Source organism: Nerophis lumbriciformis, linkage group LG32 (assembly GCF_033978685.3).
Source record: "Nerophis lumbriciformis linkage group LG32, RoL_Nlum_v2.1, whole genome shotgun sequence".
NCBI classification, from domain to species: Eukaryota; Metazoa; Chordata; class Actinopteri; order Syngnathiformes; family Syngnathidae; genus Nerophis; species Nerophis lumbriciformis.
This window is the reverse complement of record NC_084579.2, coordinates 23,972,723-23,992,420: the sequence shown is the minus strand read 5'-3', so window position 1 is coordinate 23,992,420 and position 19,698 is coordinate 23,972,723. Positions and strand designations below refer to the sequence as shown.

The 19,698-nt window shown below is 43.2% G+C and overlaps 1 protein-coding gene across 1 annotated transcript in view; it reads left to right on the top strand.

Annotated features, from left to right (window-relative positions):
• The window catches only part of LOC133574480 (poly [ADP-ribose] polymerase tankyrase-1-like), a 309,074-nt gene that overhangs the window by 62,661 nt on the left and 226,715 nt on the right, over positions 1-19,698 (top strand). The window contains exon 4 of the mRNA XM_061926639.2: positions 5,991-6,086. Within this exon, the coding sequence (XP_061782623.1) occupies positions 5,991-6,086 (96 nt within the window). The remainder of the gene's footprint in view (positions 1-5,990; positions 6,087-19,698) is intronic.

The window sequence follows — 19,698 nt, the reverse complement described above, 5'->3', positions numbered from 1 at the left end:
TTATTTCTACACTGCTGAGCTAGGCAGACAGCGTATGTACTGTAGTTGTACAAACTCGCATGATGTGCTGCATGTATCGTGGTCGATAAATAGTGACTCACTCGATGGACAGTTATTCGTCTGGTACAGCTGGCTGGGGATGTTTCCTGTTGATTTAGGGTAAGCAATCCATTTATGTCGAAATAGCTTGGCTTTAAGTTCGATATTTGTAGCGTCGTCACTTTCACCTCACTCTCCCGGCTTCCGTCTGCTCCAACAGTTCACCGTCTTCTTTGTGCTTGCTTCTTGAAGCAGCAATATATTTAGCTTCAAAAGTATAAGGTTGTAAATCCTCATTTGTCGAAAATAGTAGTCTTTGTTGTTTGTTACCAAGTCTGCCATGATCAGAAAACACACTCGTGTTTGATTCCGGAAGTAGGAACACATGTTGCTGCCGTAAGTCAGACGTGCGCTGCGATGCAAAACAGAAATCAATGCGCGGAAGAACTCAGCCTCGGAAATGATCAAAATGTGGTAAATATTGAACATCTTACATATTGTTATATGAACGTGTCTGTTACTACATTTTATATAGACTTGCAGTGTGTATATAAAACGTTGTTGGAAGGTTTCTAAGTTGTTTTAGAGGGCTCTGAAGGCTACAACTGTGACTCCCAGGGGAGGCAGGGCACTTGGCGGTCCGATCCTCGGCTACAGAAGCTAGCTCTTGGGACGTGGAACGTCACCTCGCTGGGGGGAAGGAGCCTGAGCTAGTGCGCGAGGCGGAGAAGTTCCGGCTAGATATAGTCGGACTAGGGCTGGGCGATATGGCCTTTTTTTAATATCGCAATATTTTAAGGCCATATCGCGATACACGATATATATCGCGATATTTTGCCTTAGCCTTGAATGAACACCTGATGCATATAATCACAGCAGTATGATGATTCTATGTGTCTACATTAAAACATTATTTTTCATACTGCATTAATATATGCTACTTTCATGCAGAGAAGGAAATCACAACTAAAAAAACCAACTTTTTTTTCATATGGTGTTGATCTGGAAATGTTTGCCTCGGCATTTTGATGGTGGGGGCGTGTGGCATCGAACGGAGATGTTGACGTGCGGAGTAAGCACTGTTCATTCTCTAGCAGGTGACTTTTCAAATGATGCTACATATTAGCAGTAATGCTACTTTTTATAGCAACGCTTTCGCCCCACACTTGACAAATTGCGGTTGTCTGTTCGATATATTCCCACTTGAAGCCAAACCACCGCCAGACGATGGACCCCCGGCTGTTTTTTAGGGGAATTAATTATTCCTTCATTTGTTACCAGATTCGCACCTTCTTTCGCTCATATTACCGCTAGCATCACAGCTAACGTTACCCATGCTGCTACCTCTTTGCTGCGCGAGGGCGTATACGAATGTGACTTATGTCGTGACAGTATGTGACGTGTGTAGAAGCTGTGCTTGCTGTCTGTGAGAAGGAGAGACAGGAAAGAGCGAGGAGAGCCTGTAGTGTAATGCCCGCAGATAAAAGCAACTGCGTGAGAACGCATTCTCGAATATCACGATATAGTCATTTTCTATTTCGCACAGAGACAAACCCGCGATATATCGCGCATATCGATATATCGCCCAGCCCTAAGTCGGACTCACTTCGACGCACAGCAAGGGCTCTGGAACCAGTTCTCTCGAGAGGGGCTGGACTCTCTTCCACTCTGGCGTTGCCAGCAGTGAGAGGCGACGGGCTGGGGTGGCAATTCTTGTTGCCCCCCGGCTCAGAGCCTGCACGTTGGAGTTCAACCCAGTGGACGAGAAGGTAGCTTCCCTCCGCCTTCGGGTGAGGGGACGGGTCCTGCCTGTGGTTTGCGCTTACACGCCAAACGGCAGCTCAGAGTACCCACCCTTTTTGGATTTACTCGAGGGAGTACTTGAGAGTGCTCCCCCGGGTGATTCCCTCGTTCTACTGGGGGACTTCAACGCTCATGTTGGCAACGACAGTGAAACCTGGAGAGGCGTGATTGGGAAGAATGGCCGCCCGGATCTGAACCCGAGTGGTGTTTTGTTATTGGAATTTTGTGCCCGTCACAGATTGTCCATAACGAACACCATGTTCAAACATAAGGGTGTCCATATGTGCACTTGGCACCAGGACACCCTCGGCCGCAGTTCCATGATCGACTTTGTAGTTGTGTCATCGGATTTGCGGCCTCATGTTTTGGACACTCGGGTGAAGAGAGGGGCGGAGCTTTCTACCGATCACCACCTGGTGGTGAGTTGGCTGTGATGGTGGGGGAGGATGCCGGACAGACCTGGCAGGCCCAAACGCATTGTGAGGGTTTGCTGGGAATGTCTGGCAGAGTCTCCTGTCAGAGAGAGTTTTAATTCCCACCTCTGGAAGAACTTTGAACATGTCACGAGGGAGGTGCTGGACATTGAGTCCGAGTGGACCATGTTCCGCACCTCTATTGTCGAGGCGGCTGATTGGAGCTGTGGCCGAAAAGGTAGTTGGTGCCTGTCGTGGCGGTAACCCTAGAACCTGTTGGTGGACACCGGCGGTGAGGGATGCCGTCAAGCTGAAGAAGGAGTCCTATCGAGTTCTTTTGGCACATAGGACTCCTGAGGCAGCGGACAGGTACCGACAGGCCAAGCGGTGTGCGGCTTCAGTGGTTGCGGAGGCAAAATCTCGCACATGGGAGGAGTTCGGGGAAGCCATGGAAAATGACTTCCGGACGGCTTCGAAGCAATTCTGGACCACCATCCGCCGCCTCAGGAAGGGGAAGCAGTGCACTATCAACACCGTGTATGGTGAGGATGGTGTTCTGCTGACCTCGACTGCGGATTTTGTGGATCGGTGGAAGGAATACTTCGAAGACCTCCTCAATCCCACCAATACGTCTTCCTATGAGGAAGCAGTGCCTGGGGAATCTGTGGTGGGCTCTCCTATTTCTGGGGCTGAGGTTGCTGAGGTAGTTAAAAAGCTCCTCGGTGGCAAGGCCCCAGGGTTAGATGAGACCCACCCGGAGTTCCTTAAGGCTCTGGATGCTGTGGGGCTGTCTTGGTTGACAAGACTCTGCAGCATCGCGTGGACATCGGGGGCGGTACCTCTGAATTGGCAGACCGGGGTGGTGGTTCCTCTCTTTAAGAAGGGGAACCGGAGGGTGTGTTCTAACTATCGTGGGATCACACTCCTCAGCCTTCCCGGTAAGGTCTATTCAGGTGTACTGGAGAGGAGGCTACGCCGGATAGTTGAACCTCGGATTCAGGAGGAACAGTGTGGTTCTCGTCCTGGTCATGGAACTGTGGACCAGCTTTATACTCTCGGCAGGGTCCTTGAGGGTGCATGGGAGTTACCCCAACCAGTCTACATGTGCTTTGTGGACTTGGAGAAGGCATTCGACCGTGTCCCTCGGGAAGTCCTGTGGGGAATGCTTAGAGAGTATGGGGTATCGGACTGTCTGATTGTGGCGGTCCGCTCCCTGTATGATCAGTGTCAGAGCTTGGTCCGCATTGCCAGTAGTAAGTCGGACACGTTTCCAGTGAGGGTTGGACTCCGCCAAGGCTGCCCTTTGTCACCGATTCTGTTCATAACTTTTATGGACAGAATTTCTAGGTGCAGTCAAGGCATTGAGGGGATCCGGTTTGGTGGTTGCAGGATTAGGTCTCTGCTTTTTGCAGATGATGTGGTCCTGATGGCTTCATCTGGCCAGGATCTTCAGCTCTCCCTGGATCGGTTCGCAGCTGAGTGTGAAGCGACTGGGATGAGAATCAGCACCTCCAATTCCGAGTCCATGGTTCTCGCCCGGAAAAGGGTGGAGTGCCATTTCCGGGTTGCGGAGGAGAGTCTTCCCTAAGTGGAGGAGTTCAAGTACCTCGGAGTCTTGTTCACAAGTGAGGGAAGAGTGGATCGTGAGATCGACAGGCAGATCGGTGCGGCGTCTTCAGTAATGCGGACGCTGTATCGATCCGTTGTGGTGAAAAAGGAGCTGAGCCGGAAGGCAAAGCTCTCAATTTACCGATCGATCTACGTTCCCATCCTCACTTAAGGTCATGAGCTTTGGGTTATGACCGAAAGGAAAAGATCACGGGTACAAGCGACCAAAATTAGTTTCCTCCGCCGGGTGGCGGGGCTCTCCCTTAGATATAGGGTGAGAAGCTCTGCCATTCGGGGGTCGCTCAAAGTAAAGCCGCTGCTCCTCCACATCGAGAGGAGCCAGATGAGGTGGTTCGGGCATCTGGTCAGGATGCCACCCAAATGCCTCCATAGGGAGGTGTTTAGGGCACGTCCGACCGATAGGAGGCCACGGGGAAGACCCAGGACACGTTGGGAAGACTATGTCTCCCGGCTGGCCTGGGAACGCCTCGGGATCCCCCGGGAAGAGCTGGACGAAGTGGCTGGGGAGAGGAAAGTCTGGGCTTCCCTGCTTAAGCTGCTTCCCCCGCGGAAGAAGATGGATGGACGACGGACTTAAGTCGAAGGACAGAATGCTGCACAGCCAGAGTCCGCGTAATTGTGCATCGTTTTTCACTTAATTACATAGGAAAATAAGACTTTCGAACATTTTGCAACCATGCTGAAAATAGTAAACAAAATTGAAAATGCCACATTTCATGACTCTAAAGTGACTCAGACTAAATAGCGCTGCAAAAACTTCAGACAATAAGAAATATGTACTTGATTATTTCTGGGGGGTTTTCTCTGCATATAATCATTTAGTGGATGTCAGCTGTTTTGAATATACCGATTGAAGGTTGTCTGCCAGGGGGACGTTATGGTGGATATTAGACATCAGCTAAGCTTAAAGTGTGTTATTTATGCAATTTTAAGCTAATTTTTTTTTTTTTTTCCTGACTGACAGCTAGTTTTCTTGGCTAAGATTAAAAAAAATACATTGTTTTGTTGTCACAATCTACAATTTGTTCACTGTTTCACAAATGACAACAAAGTCGTCTTGTTATGCAAACACGGGCAAATAAGTCACAGCACGCCCTCTGGTGTTTCGTGTGCCTTCAAGCTGCCTTTTGTCTCCTTTTGTCATGTTTATTTCAGCCCTGTTTATTTTTTTTACATAGTATTTTGATCAATATAAATGCTAATTCACATTTGTAAAACACTGGTCTTTTATGAAAATTGTTAACTTTCACTAACTGGTTCCCTGGTTGCAGCGCATGTTTGCGCAACGACTTGTTGCTCGGCAAGGTTAGGGAGAGATAGCAAAAACTGTATGTAAAAACAATCGTGCTATGAATATGATTATTTTACAGTTGAATCACTGCTCTGTATTAGTTATAAAATACACAGCCCCTATTCAGAGTGTACATGTACTTTTTCTATTTCACCCAAACAACACTTCTTGTCTTCTCGCCCTTCCTCTCTCATCCTCTCAAACTCGTAACCCAACCATCTCCAATTCCCCTACCCCCACCTCTTTCGTCTTGCTCTCCGCTGCATCTCTCAGTCAGTCAGAGACGAGAGTCTCTTCACTCGCACTGCCTGCCTGCCTCGTCACCGCTGCCACCTCGATTAGTTGTAGCTGTGAGCTTTCTTCCGCTGCACCCCTTTTATTGTGTGTTTGTGTTAATTTCCAACGGCTTCCTCCTCCCAGTCCATGGGAGCGTGATATGTGTTATCAAGGTGGTCACGCAGCCGCTTTCCTTGGTCCGTTGTTTCTGTGGCGGTGTACCGTGTAGCCTAGCCCTCGCTGTTGCTGTGGTGGCATGTCTGTTTACATCAGCAGCGTGGCTCGCAGGGCAGGGGCAACCGAGGGCAGGCGAGGTAGCAGCGCTAGCAACAGAGGAGGAGCAGTTGGAGGAAGGGAGACATGTGAAGCAGGACTTCCAGGACGAGGAGGGATCGTGCAGGAGCTGTGTGTTGGTCCAGGGGGAACCGTGGTTGGATATGGTTCAGGGGGGCAAGGATTGGGTCGAAGTGTGTGTCAGGGAGTTTGCTTGTCAGTTCAGGAGCTGAGCTACTGTTTGTGTCTGCCCTGTTGTTGCACAGTGCTAATGCAGCACGAAGCCGACCCCAACATCCGCAACACTGACGGCAAGTCTGCCTTGGACCTCGCTGAACCCTCCGCCAAGGCCGTGCTCACAGGTCAGTGACACTTTTCATCTCAGTCTGTTTAAAGCCACACACTATACTGTCTGCTCGTAAAAGTCTAGTGTTGTTTTGGGGATGCTCTGTTTTTTTTCCTTAAGAGAAGTTACAAATAGGTTTTTACACCCTGATGGAAAAATAAGCAATTCTCTGAAAGGCTTTATTGGCCACAATGCTACATATACTAAAACTGTGCTGTCAAATTTGAATGTTCCATTCCTTTTATTGGGTGAGAGGGACATCTATTATAATACGAGGACATCTTACATGAACAAGTCCAAAGCTTTTTCTACTAAATGTGTTTGCCATGTTCCACACTTGCAACAAACCTTTCCAGTTGGGAAAGGAAAGAACAAAGATGTCAGGTCCCCTGAAGTTAGTGAAACCAACTGCTAATTATTGAAAATACCCTTTTATCACAGCCCACAGGCCAGAGCCTGAGCCAAGCTAAATCTCTTGAAACAAAATTATGAAATAGCATCCATCATTCACTTGTAGAACAGGTACAAATGCATAATTTTATAGGATATACAAAACAAGACTCATTTACAACCTCTGTCCCTGGTTTTAATTAGAATTTAAAGAACAGTTAGTTAACAAGTTAAATATTTACAAACTAATAATATACAGTGAGATGGTATTAGAAAAGAAGCAATGTGCATGTTTATTGATTTTCCCGCTGGTCATCCTCCAAATGATTAGATACTATATATTCACTTTTAAATAAAAGTGTAGCATAGTACAATTATTATTATTTCATTAACATTTATCAACATAGCTTTTCTTCATTCACTATGGGCCTGATCGACTCAAGGTTTGCGTGTATTCAAGCATGCGCAAATCTGATACCACACATAATGCAATCTACAAAGCTTGTGCGCAGAGGTTTGCATCTCTTAAATAAGCAAAATAGAGAGCACAGTCCATTTAGCGCTTCTGTCTTGATGTACATGCAGAATATATGCTGATTATCAGAACGGCCACAATACAGGGAAAAGGAAATGCAAATGTTATTTAGCTTTCACAATGGAATTGATCAAGTCTAAAACTGTTTTGCGGCCGTTGTTTTGCTTCTGTATTCAGTCTCGAAAGGACGCGCAAACTGACACCCTATCACAACACCGCAGCGCCTTCCAGAGTGTACTTTCAGCATGCTTAAAGTAGGTTGTGTCATGTTTCAATATGGCCTACAAAAGGAGACAAATACATAAATAAATGTGTGCTGCATGTCAACAACCTGATGAAACATCACAGTAAAAAAATAAGTCAATTTAATTTATGTAGCACTTCTTACAGAGAGCACAAAGTGCTTTACATGGTTAGAATACAAACAGTACAATCAAAATAAGCATGCAGCATCAGAGCCATTGCAAATAAAACAATATACTTATTAAAAATAATTAATATATTTAACAATAAATTATAATGGAATATTATTGGAACGCAAGCTTAAACAAATGTGTTTGGTTGGACCATAGATGCCAGAAATTTAGAGGGAAATTCAAAAACCTTCACTTTTGCACTTGTTATCAATTGTACACACAGTCTTCACCAGCAACACGCCCACTTATTATAGTTGTGTGTGTCACCAGGCTGCTTTGCTAACATGCTGATATTTGTCAACAAGAGTCAGTAGATTAGACATCCTTTTTTTGTTCTTCAATAAAATTGAAGATGCAGATGTTAAGACGAGAATCGTTTGCCACACTGTCTTTTTAATTGTTTATGAAATTATCAGAATACTATTTCCTCTTAAAATAACATTAATTGTGTGGCTAAAGTGGGTTTTGTGTTCAGTATCGATCCCCATCTGAAAAAAATCATTAAAAAATCAGTTTTTATAGAAAAAGATACAATTATTTTGAATTAGTGATCTCCAAATTAAATCATCCAGATTCATCAACTCAATTTTGATGAATGTAGAAAGTGAAGCAAGATTAGTGATTCCCTTGCGAAGAAGAGTATTTTTCAGGCACATTTTTAATATATTTACCCATGCGGATGTTTAAACGTACAGTAGCATGATGACAAAAGAAATGTTTGTTTCGCATTCCTTCCTCTCTTCACTTCCTGTTTCCATGGGAATTGACGCCAGCCCTGCATCAGTTTTCGCTCCTCTACCTCAATGATAACACTGAGTTGCATCATCAATTCCCCTCGTAAGGTTTTGTGGTTAATGAGATAAACATTGATACATAGTGTGGAGCTGTGCGGTGTCTAAAACCCTGAGGGGAATTTCAACACAGCCGCACTTCACAAATACCAGACACGATTTTTCTCTTTCTTTTTTCGTTTGTGCTGGATGGCAACATTTGTAAATCAAGAATTTTTATTTTGCTATCTTCATGTTATCTATCCGTGAGATCCTTCTGAAATTAGATTCTGTGTGCTGGACGGTGCTTTCACATTTTGCATTTATTTATGAGATTTCTGGCTTGCAGTGAGACGAAGGTCAAGGCTCATCAGTGACACGTTGAACCATGGTTTATTTTTAAAATGGAAAATACATCTGAAAAAGATATATATGAGGCCTCTTTCTGCCTGAATGTTAACCCTTTGCAGTGTGAAAGGAGATTGTGTGGTAATTTACATAAGAAACTATTTTTAAGGCAGACAATGTGACTGCACCGCTGTAGTTAATATTCTTAATTAGAACTATGAAATGGCTCATTAAGTCATACCACAGGACTAACACACATTGTGCAACTAACTAGTATGGAGCTTTAATTGCACCTATTATTTACTCTCTGTAATCTGAGGGCATTCAATCGATCGCAACTGGACAGTTTGGTTTGTCTTAGAAGACGCTTCACCTCTCATCCGAATAGGCTTCATCAGTTCATACTCACAGACTTAGATTGGTCAGGACTAGTCTTAGACATAGATTGGTCAGATCTAGTATTGCGGCTGGTGCCAAAACCCCAAGTATTTATACCCCAAAACCAGGAGGGTGTGGGTGTGCCTGGGTAAGGATAGTTTCACCCTATCGTAGTGAGAAAAACAACTGTTTTGATGCAAACAAGCAATCCTACTGTCAAAGCCAACGACAGTCATTAGAGTGTAATTTCCCCTTGTAGCATTAAGCTATTGTGTGACAGAACGATCACTGTAGATTGACTACGACCAGTCCAAAATAGTTTGAATCCCCCACATTAGCATTCCATTCAGTTGTAAACAAATGGCACACATGCCATTCTCTAAATCCTGTTATTTGTTGGAGGCTAAATTGCAGAGTCTTTTAGGAATGATTGAAAGGACAGTGTTGTATGTGGGAGATAGGTGGTGTCGCAGACCACCTCCTCTATTATGGGATGTTTTTTTTTACTTTGACATAGATGGCTTCCCTCACTCCTCTTTCGTACTATCTATTATACTGGATAGCATACACTACATTGTTTTTGTTGATGTGGGGTGTCTAGTCTTTAGGATGCACTAGTCTCTGTCTCAGGGTGTTGCCTGGTTTGAAGTGTACTGTGCTGTTGTTTTGGTTAAAAAATATTCAGAGTTTCTCAGATAGACCTGATACATATGGGATGACAATATGTTTGCATCTGTCACCTTTTTCCCTCCTCATTCACTCTGTTCTTGTTATTTTTGGAACTGGATGCACTTTTCACAAAAGACTAGCTGGGCTAGGGCTGGGCGATATGGCCTTTTTTTAATATCTCAATATTTTTAGGCCATATCGCGATACACGATATATATCTCGATATTTTGCATTAGCCTTGAATGAACACTTGATGCATATAATCACAGCAGTATGAGGATTCTATGTGTCTACATTAAAACCTTCTTCTTCATACTTCATTAATATATGCTACTTTTAAACTTTCATGCAGAGAGGGAAATCACAACTAAGTCAATTTACCAAAAGTGTATTTATTAAACAGTTATTAAGCAGTGGCACAAACATTCATGTCATTTCCAAAACAGAAAGTGCAAGATTGTCAGAGACATTTTAAAACAAGCTATTAGTATAAAACATGATGTCACACAAGATATTTCAATAAGTGTGAATTAAAAATTAGCTGCATAATAGGAAATCAAATAGTGTTCGTCCTTCGCTATGTGGTAGGTTCCTGCGGACGTTATCTCCTTCTGTTGACTCTTTTTTTTCATACGGTGTTGATGTGGAAATGTTTGCCACGGCATTTTGATGGTGTGGCACCGAACGGAGATGTTGACATGCGCAGTTTCAATCACTCTTCAGTTGACTTTTCAAATGATGCTACATATTAGCAGTAATGCTACTTTTTGTAAAAACGCTTTCGCTCCACACTTGACAAATTACGGTTGTCTGTTCGACATATTCTCACTTGAAGCCAAACCACGGTGGCAGAGGGGTTAGTGCATCTGCCTCACAATACGAAGGTCCTGAGTAGTCTTGGGTTCAATCCCGGGCTCGGGATCTTTCTGTGTGGAGTTTGCATGTCCTCCCCGTGACTGCGTGGGTTCCCTCCGGGTACTCCGGCTTCCTCCCACCTCCAAAGACATGCACCTGGGGATAAGTTGATTGGCAACACTAAATTGGCCCTAGTGTGTGGATGTGAGTGTGAATGTTGTCTGTCTATCTGTGTTGGCCCTGCGATGAGGTGGCGACTTGTCCAGGGTGTAATTGCCTTCCGCCCAATTGTAGCTGAGATAGGCTCCAGCGCCCCCCGCGACCCCAAAGGGAATAAGCGGTAGAAAATGGATGGATGGAAGCCAAACCACCGCCAGACGATGGACCCCCTGCTGTTTTTTGGGGGAATTAATTATTCCTTCATTTGTTACCAGATTCGCACCTTCTTTCTCTCGTCTTCCCACTCGCATCACAGCTAACTTTAGCCATGCCGCTACCTCTCTGCTCAAGGAGGGCGTATACGTATGTGACGTATGACGTGACAGTATGTGACGTGTGTAAGAAGGTGTGCTTGCTGTCTGTGAGAAGGAGCGACAAGACAGAGTGAGAGGAGCCTGTAGTGTAATGCCCGCAGCTAAAAGCAACTGCGTGAGAACGTATACTCCGATATCACGATATAGTCATTTTCTATTTCGCACAGAGACAAACCCGCGATATATCGCGTATATCGATATATCGCCCAGCTTAGGGCTGGGCTAACTACAGGTTTTGAGGGCTTCCTTCAAATGCCTATGCTCTTTCCCTTTGGCCTGTGGCTTGGTAGGAACATTATCGGTTCTGATCACGCCCAGTTTGTGTTCCAGTGGGTGGTGTGAGTCAAAAAGTAGGTATTGATCTGTATGTGTGGGTTTTCGGTAAACCCTGACATGGAGCCCCCTGTTTTTTCCAATTTGACATCCTCACATGTGAACTTAATGTTTTTGTCCAATGAGTTTATATGCTCGGTGAAGGCTTGCACTTCTTGGTTTCTGATTTTCACCCATGTGTCATCCATATATCTGTACCAATGACTTGTTGCTTTTCCCTTAAAAGAGCTCAACGTTTTATTTTCCTTGTCCTCAATGTAAAGGTTTGCTACTATTGGGAATACAGGTGATCCCATGGCACAAATAATGTTTTTGTCGGTAAAACGTTCCCATAAATTGAAAGTATGTAGTGTTAAGGCAAAGTTCCAGCAAAAAGCAAATCTGGTCTGTGTTTAGTGTGGATCTATCTAGGGAATAAGCGGTAGTAAATGGATGGATGGATGGATAGATGTTGCCTCACCATCTCTACAACATTCTGGGTTAGTGAGTGAGGTGGAATCTGGGGTGGAGGTCTAGAAGTAACCTGACTAGCTTGTTCTGGGATGTTTGGAGTCTGGATTTGAGGAAGTGATGAAGCGTACTCGGATGAGAGGCGAAGCGTCTTTTAAGACAAACCAAGCAGTCCAGTTACGATCGATTGAATGCCCTGAGATTACAATGACCTGGATGAATGAAAACATTCATAGACAGATTTACCCTGTGGTTGTGGCAGGCACAATTATTAAGTTACATTAAGTTCTTAAAATCAACCATTGTTAAAAGAAAAGCAAAACAATTTTTATAGAGATGTAACTTTAGTCCCCTGATGCACTGCAGTTTAAATAGCATAAAATAGCATTATTTCAACACATCAGGTATTTCAGGCATGTAGTTGCAACCTCATCTGAAAGAATCAAATTATATGTGCAAAATGTCAGGATGGTAACTTCTGTCAACACACCTTTTAATGCACAGTGCAACTTGATCACTAGAACAACAGAGTAACAATATTCAAATACTCTGCTTCCATTTTTAAATGTTCATATTGTGATCTGATTATTGTATATGGTAGTTCATGCTGGCAAGCTCAATTTTCAATGGCGCTGCCTGTCCTTTACTTAAAACAAATCGACCCATGAGCCCAAACGTTTGGCCACCACTGCTCTAAAGTGCAACAAAACTTAGTGTAGTTTTTAAGACCTCACCTCAGCGAGCACCAAAGGAGCGTAGTTTGCTTGTTCTTGTCTGTGAGTCTTTTCTGTGACACCCCTCCGTCCGCCGGCGCAACGCGACCTAGTACTCATGCGTGGGGAAAAAAAAAAACCCACCTGAGTGTCCATCTGCTCCAATCTCCCTAGTAGATGACTTTACTTCACTGTGAAGTTATTTAAAAGAGCTATATTGTAAATCTTTTGCTGTGCATTTTACATTTGTTTGCTGTGTTTTGTGTGCAAGTTTTTAAATTAAAATGTATCTCCTTTGAACAATATCCAGTGTTGTGGTATTTCAATGAACTAGAATCCAGTGTGCTGTGTGCCCTATTGTAGTGAATCACACCTGAGCCATCATAAATTAATCAAATCTTTAATCGACATGAGAAAGTAGACAATGCGATAAAGAACATTTTACAACAAATACAACAATTAATCTAGACAGAGAATACCCAAAGTATTGTTGTTGTGGGTTGACTCCGCCGTTGGTGTAGTCTTTCGTGAGATATGGCGTCAGGGGATAAACTGGGTCACCCAAAATAAAAACAGGGAGCGGATCTTTATCTTCCAGCAGTTGTTTGGGACACAAGGGGGTGGTTCCATCTTTCAGCTGCGCGCTAATGGCGGAGTTAGCGAAGATGCGGGCATCATGCACGCCCCCTGGCCATTTCACAGTCACACCCATAAAGCAATATTTATAGTCACACACTGCCTGTATCACATCCACGGGAGGAAGGGACCAAGTTTTTCAGTAAATCGACTCACAGCTGACCCGGACATTTGAAAGTTCTCTCGCCGTCTGAGAAGTGTTGTATCCGAAATAGCTACAATCGGCCTGTTGCCTTCTCTTAAGGTATTGATTTGTGATTTCCAAAAGCGCCTGTACATGTAGAAGAAGGAGAAACACGGGCATGTCTGGATGATCCGCCTCCATCTTTATGAAGCTGACTATCGCGCGTTCTTTCTGATGTCTCTTCTAGTATGTGTGGAGCGCGGTCTTTCTGGCGTCACTTCCTGTGTGGGCGGGTCTCTCTGGCGTCACTTCCTCTCCAAACTCACTTTGTAAACGATCAATGAGTCCATACAAAGCTAAGTGCCGGAGAGTCAAGAATTACACGGCTGACTTACCCGTGTAAAAATTTGTCCGAGGAGGGGGACCTTAAACGCTGGTTTAGTGTGGCTGAAACGGGGCTTAGGCTAAATAATTATTTCTTTAAGGGGTTAAACGACTTAGTGTAGACATGGCCTAAGAGTAGAATGTAAGAAGAAAAATATACATTGTTATATGTAAACACTCCTGATCAAATACATTTAACCAGACATGTTATCACTTTGTAGTAAACTATTTATAATGTCACTCCAGACAGAGAGGACACTGTAAAGCATTGAATTTTCCCAAATATTTTTGGGATCTACCTAAAAAGGACCTAAAGCTCGACTGGTCCATCGTGATCGACAGGTTGGTGACCCTTGACCTGATGTGGGATCTGAGTCGAGGATGTCGTTGTGGCTTGTGCAGCCCTTTGAGACACTCATGATTTAGGACTATATAAATAAACATTGATTGATTGATTGATAGATCTCAAAGAGGCTTCTATCTAGGAGTAGGTACCGAATTCTGTACTTTTATAGGTAACGACCAAATTCCAGCAGGACTACCGAGTACCGATTCACGTGAAATTAAAGGGTACCATATTTCAATACCTGCACATGACATCACGCCCGGTTATAGTCCCGGTATCGGCTCAATCATTTAGCATGCAAACAGACATATTTGTAGCAAACTGCCTCTAGGTAATGATTAAATTTTCCATACCAACAGAGCAAGCATGCCTGAGAGAAAACACTTACCGGTAATAGAGAGGCACCGCTTTTCAGAATGTGCTAGCTCGATACGATATGTTCTGTTCAGCATTAGTAATTTTACATGGCAATTTCAACACCTCCAAACTACGACGAAGATTCACATTACAAACAACTGGTGTGTAACTAATAATTACAATACTTACATTACAAACACTTTTTAGGGCTCAACAAAAGTCAAAACTGGCACATTCAACTTAATGGCAGGCACTACTTCCTAATACGACAACATACTTAAAACAAACTGAAATTAATGCACACTGTACAAATAAGACTCAGAAGTGTAGAAAACAAGATATAACGACTGCACAGTATCAGAGATTTTACCATTAAACAAATTAACATTTAGTACTACTTTAAGACATACAAAAGTACAGAAAATTTCATTTCCAGATACTGGGAATCTGTACCATTTCAGTTCAAATGTGAAAAGTACCTCACTATTACCTCCATTTGCATCTAAGGATATGAATCCAAGAGACTTCAACTGAGTTATGTAAATATATGTTCTTTTGTTGTGCAGTGAAGTGAAGTGAATTATATTTATATAGCGCTTTTTCTCTAGTGACTCAAAGCGCTTCACATAGTGAAACCCAATATCTAAGTTACATTTAAACCAGTGTGGGTGGCACTGAGAGCAGGTGGGTAAAGTGTCTTGCCCAAGGACACAACAGCATTGACTAGGATGGCGGAAGCGGGGATCGAACCTGGAACCCTCAAGTTGCTGGCATGGCCGCTCTACCAACCGAGCTATACCGCCCCAGTGTTAGTGCAGTTATTAACAAGCGGACATTCCAACTTTAAAGGGGAACATTGTCACAATTTCAGAAGGGTTAAAACCATTAAAAATCAGTTCCCAGTGGCTTATTTTATTTTTCGAATTTTTTTCAAAATTTTACCCATCACGCAATATCCCTAAAAAAAGTTCCAAAGTGCCTGATTTTAACCATCGTTATATACACCCGTCCATTTTCCTGTGACGTCACACAGTGATGCCAACACAAACAAACATGGCGCATAGAACAGCAAGCTATAGCGACATTAGCTCGGATTCAGACTCGGATTTCAGCGGCTTAAGCGATTCAACAGATTACGCATGTATTGAAACGGATGGTTGTAGTGTGGAGGCAGGTAGCGAAAACGAAATTGAAGAAGAAACTGAAGCTATTGAGCCATATTGGTTTGAACCGTATGCAAGCGAAACCGACGAAAACGACACGACAGCCAGCGACACGGGAGAAAGCGAGGACGAATTCGGCGATCGCCTTCTAACCAACGATTGGTATGTGTTTGTTTGGCATTAAAGGAAACTAACAACTATGAACTAGGTTTACAGCATATGGAATACATTTGGCAACAACATGCACTTTGAGAGTGCAGACAGCCCAATTTTCATCAATTAATATATTCTGTAGACATACCCTCATCCGCTCTCTTTTCCTGAAAGCTGATCTGTCCAGTTTTGGAGTTGATGTCAGCAGGCCAGGGAAGCTAGGGTCGATATTCTTCTCTTGATCATCTTCGGTGGCATAAGGGAGCCAAGACATCCAGGGGGTTTAGCTCGCTCGTCTGCGGTAACAAACTGCCGCCATTGCTTGCCGTGCTACCGAGAACCTTTGTCCCTGAATTGCTCACACACTCCGGCAGATTCAATGGGGGTCTGGCGGCAGATTTCTTTGACTTTATCGTTGGAAATGCATCTGCTTTGAGTGTCGCAGGATATCCACACATTCTTGCCATCTCTGTCGTAGCATAGCTTTCGTGTGTGCGGAACAAATGTCCAATTTCTTGCCATTTTTGCATCTTTGGGCCACTGGTGCAACTTGAATCCGTCCCTGTTAATGTTGTTACACCCTCCGACAACACACCGACGAGGCATGCTGTCTCCAAGGTACGGAAAACAGTCGAAAAAACGGAAAATAACAGAGCTGATTTGACTCTGTGTTTGTAATGTGTTTGAGAAAATAGCGCATTGCTTCCCGTCATCGCTCCGAGAGCGAATAAAATCGCCAAAATTCACCCATTTAGAGTTCGGAAATCGGTTAAAAAAAAAAAAAGGTCTTTTTTCTGCAACATCAAGGTACATATTGACGCCTACATAGGTCTGGTGATAATGTTCCTCTTTAACTTGCTTTCAGCAAAGAAGCATATGGCCATATTTACGTGTGGAAAAAAAGTTGGTTCTCTCAAATTTTGTACAGCGGCCGGTTGTGTAGTTGCTTACACATTCTAACGAAATAGTTAGACAACAATTTGATTGGTAAAATTGGTACTCAACATTGGCAATCTTTAAATCCAGGCTGAAAACACTTTTATCTAACTGTGCGTATGAAAACCGAACGTATTTGATCTGCACTCTTTGATTTTAATTGAATTAATTCATAATTATTTTTGGATGATTTTATTTATTTTAATTCATGATTCTTCTTTTAATTTTATGCATCTTTAAGCACTTAGCATGAGTTGTGCTCTATAAACAAATGTGCCTTGCCGTGCATTACATTACTTAAATGTTCTATTTTTTCCACAGTTATGCTATGCTGTGTTTTTATTGTGGTGCTTCCATCCATCCATTTTCTACTGCTTGTCCCTCTCGGTGTTGCGGGGTGCTGGAGCCTATCCCAGCTGCATTCGGGCGGAAGGCGGAGTACATGCTGGACAAGTCCCCACCTTATGGCAGGGCCAACACACATAGACAGACTTATTAAAGAAAATTGTTAATACCCTGAATAATGCTCTTTATCACCATCCGTAATTACTTAAACGGTTGTGCTGCTACACAGTCTTTTTCAACTCAAACTACCCTGGGGTCTTTAATCTGCTTAAGGTGCTGTTGTGAGTGATGCATTAGACCAGGGGTGGGCAATTTATTTTTACCGGGGGCCGCATGAGCAACCCGAGCACTGCTGGAGGGCCACACGACAATATTTCAATAAAATTTTGCTCAAATTATTTTTGATATACCGTAAGATAAATAATAATAATAATAACATTTTCATTTAACCTAACTTATCTTTATACAAAAGCAGATGGCTTTTGATGGTTTTATTTTTAACACTTTCTTACACAACACTTCCTGATGTATAATACAATGCAAACATTTTAATTTCTGTCACTTTATCCTGCATCCTCTTTGTTGTGAACGTAGCACGCCTGTAAGGTGATTGGCGAAGAAGGAAGAAGCGTTGCTGTTACGGAAATGAGGAGTGAGGATAGACGTGCGTGTGCAAAGAACGAGATAAGTTGAGCTTTGTTAGTATAGGTTGCTCAATAAAAGTTTAAAAAGAGCGTCAGACTTGGTGTGCACTTCTTCTGTACGCTACAATTGGTGTCAGAAGTGGGATGAAAGTCTTCATTGAGGGCGGAATTCCCCCATGCCAAGCAGCGTGCACTGCACCTGTAGACGCTGCCTCTCTCCTTCCTCCCTCTTTCTCTCTCTCTCTCTTTGCGACGAGCTCCTCATGTCCGGGATTCACACAGACATCTGCAGTCGCTGCCGGCACCTTAAGTCCCCACTCAATGTCCTTCCCCTCCCGTTCAATCTTGACAAAGTCGCCAGGAAACATCGTGGCACGTACCTCCCGATGACGTAGCAGGCTGAGCACACAAGCAGCGCAGTATGCGCAAAGTTTTACTTCTGACACCAATTGTAGCGTCCAGAAGAAGTGCACACCAAGTCTGACGCTCTTTTTAAACTTTTATTGAGCAACCTATACTAACACAGCTCAACTTATCTCGTTCCTTCCACACGCACGTCTATCCTCACTCCTCATTTCCGCAACTCAAGAACACAACATCAACATCAGCAGGTCGTTACACTATATTCTTTAAACACAGCAACCTGCGTACCACAAATTAAGCACACGGCTTTATCTTTAATTTCTGTAAAGAAATACTTGGCAGTCCATGTCTTGTTGAAAACACGCCATTCGTCATCAACTTTTCTTTTTTTAGCATCTCGGGGATAACCTTGTCGCTGTGCACCTTCACTCACAGGTTAAACACGGACAAACGTCCATAAATAACACTTTTCAAAATAAAAGCAGCACAGTTGTATTGCACGCACGACATAGATGTTTTTTAAAATGTATTTTGTAATTTGTGATTGCCGCTGTTCACATTCACTCACAATCGCGCACGAGCATACGTCCACACGGAAGTAATACAAATAACGCTTTTCAAAACAAAAGCAGCACCGTTGTATTGCACACTCGCGATAGATACTTTTTAAAATGTATTTTGTAATTTATGATTGGCCTCACGCGGGCCGGACAGGCACGTACAAAGGGCCGGACGTGGCCCGCGGGCCGCAGAATGCCCACTTCTGCATTAGACAGTCTCTGAAGACAGTTTTGTTTTATTAAAAGTTTGACAGGCTATGGTTTGTCAGCAAGGCAGTTAAATTTCCTTAAAAAAGAATAAATTGACAGTTGTGAACATCGACATATATATTTGTAGCCCTTATACAAGCTTCCACGTGACAACCTGCACAAGATTTTTCCTCCCTGTCCTTTATGTTCAACGGCTGTGATTTAGAGATTCTGCTTCTCCATATCTGCTGCAGGCTAGCACAGCTTTCAGCTTCAGTCTGAGGTGGGAAGCTTATATTGACCCATAAATTTACTGTATGATGCTGTCACATCCAAACTGCTTAGAGAAATGATAGACTTTGTTGTCAGCGCGAAAAGAGAAAAAGTGCGAGAAAATTTTTTAAGCTGCGATATACTAGAAATCCAGATATGTGCATTATTTCAACAGTGATGAGGCTAAACAGTCATCACAGCACACTAGTTTAGTTTAGTCTTCGCTCAAATTAGTCTTCGCTCAAGTCAATATACTGAGTTGCTCCTCGGAAATCACAACCGGCAAATTTCACAGTTACGTTTTAGTTCCTCATTGGCATGTGACATGGCTCTTGATGCCACACCAGGGGTACACTCACACATGTAACCAAGATCCCATAGAAGTCCAAAATGCATTATTAAAATAATTGCATACACTTTCTTTGGCTAATTAAAAAAAAAAAACTAGTTTCACACCAATTTGGGGCAATACCATCGTTGACAAAAAATATGAGGGGACATAAACTTCTGTAAGCTGATTTTATTACCAATGCATTAAACTATCAGTTGAAAAGTTTCACAATGTACGTTCAGTAAAACAAGTAATGATATACAATTGGGATATTTGCAGGTTTAGAGATAACAGTTAAGTTCTGCTATGGAATCTGTAAAAATTAAGAAAATGTCTGCAGTGACATTTGACTCTTCTCTGTTTACCTTAGACCAGGTGTATGAATACACACGTATAATTCTTATAATAGTCTTGTTACACAATTTGCATAGGCA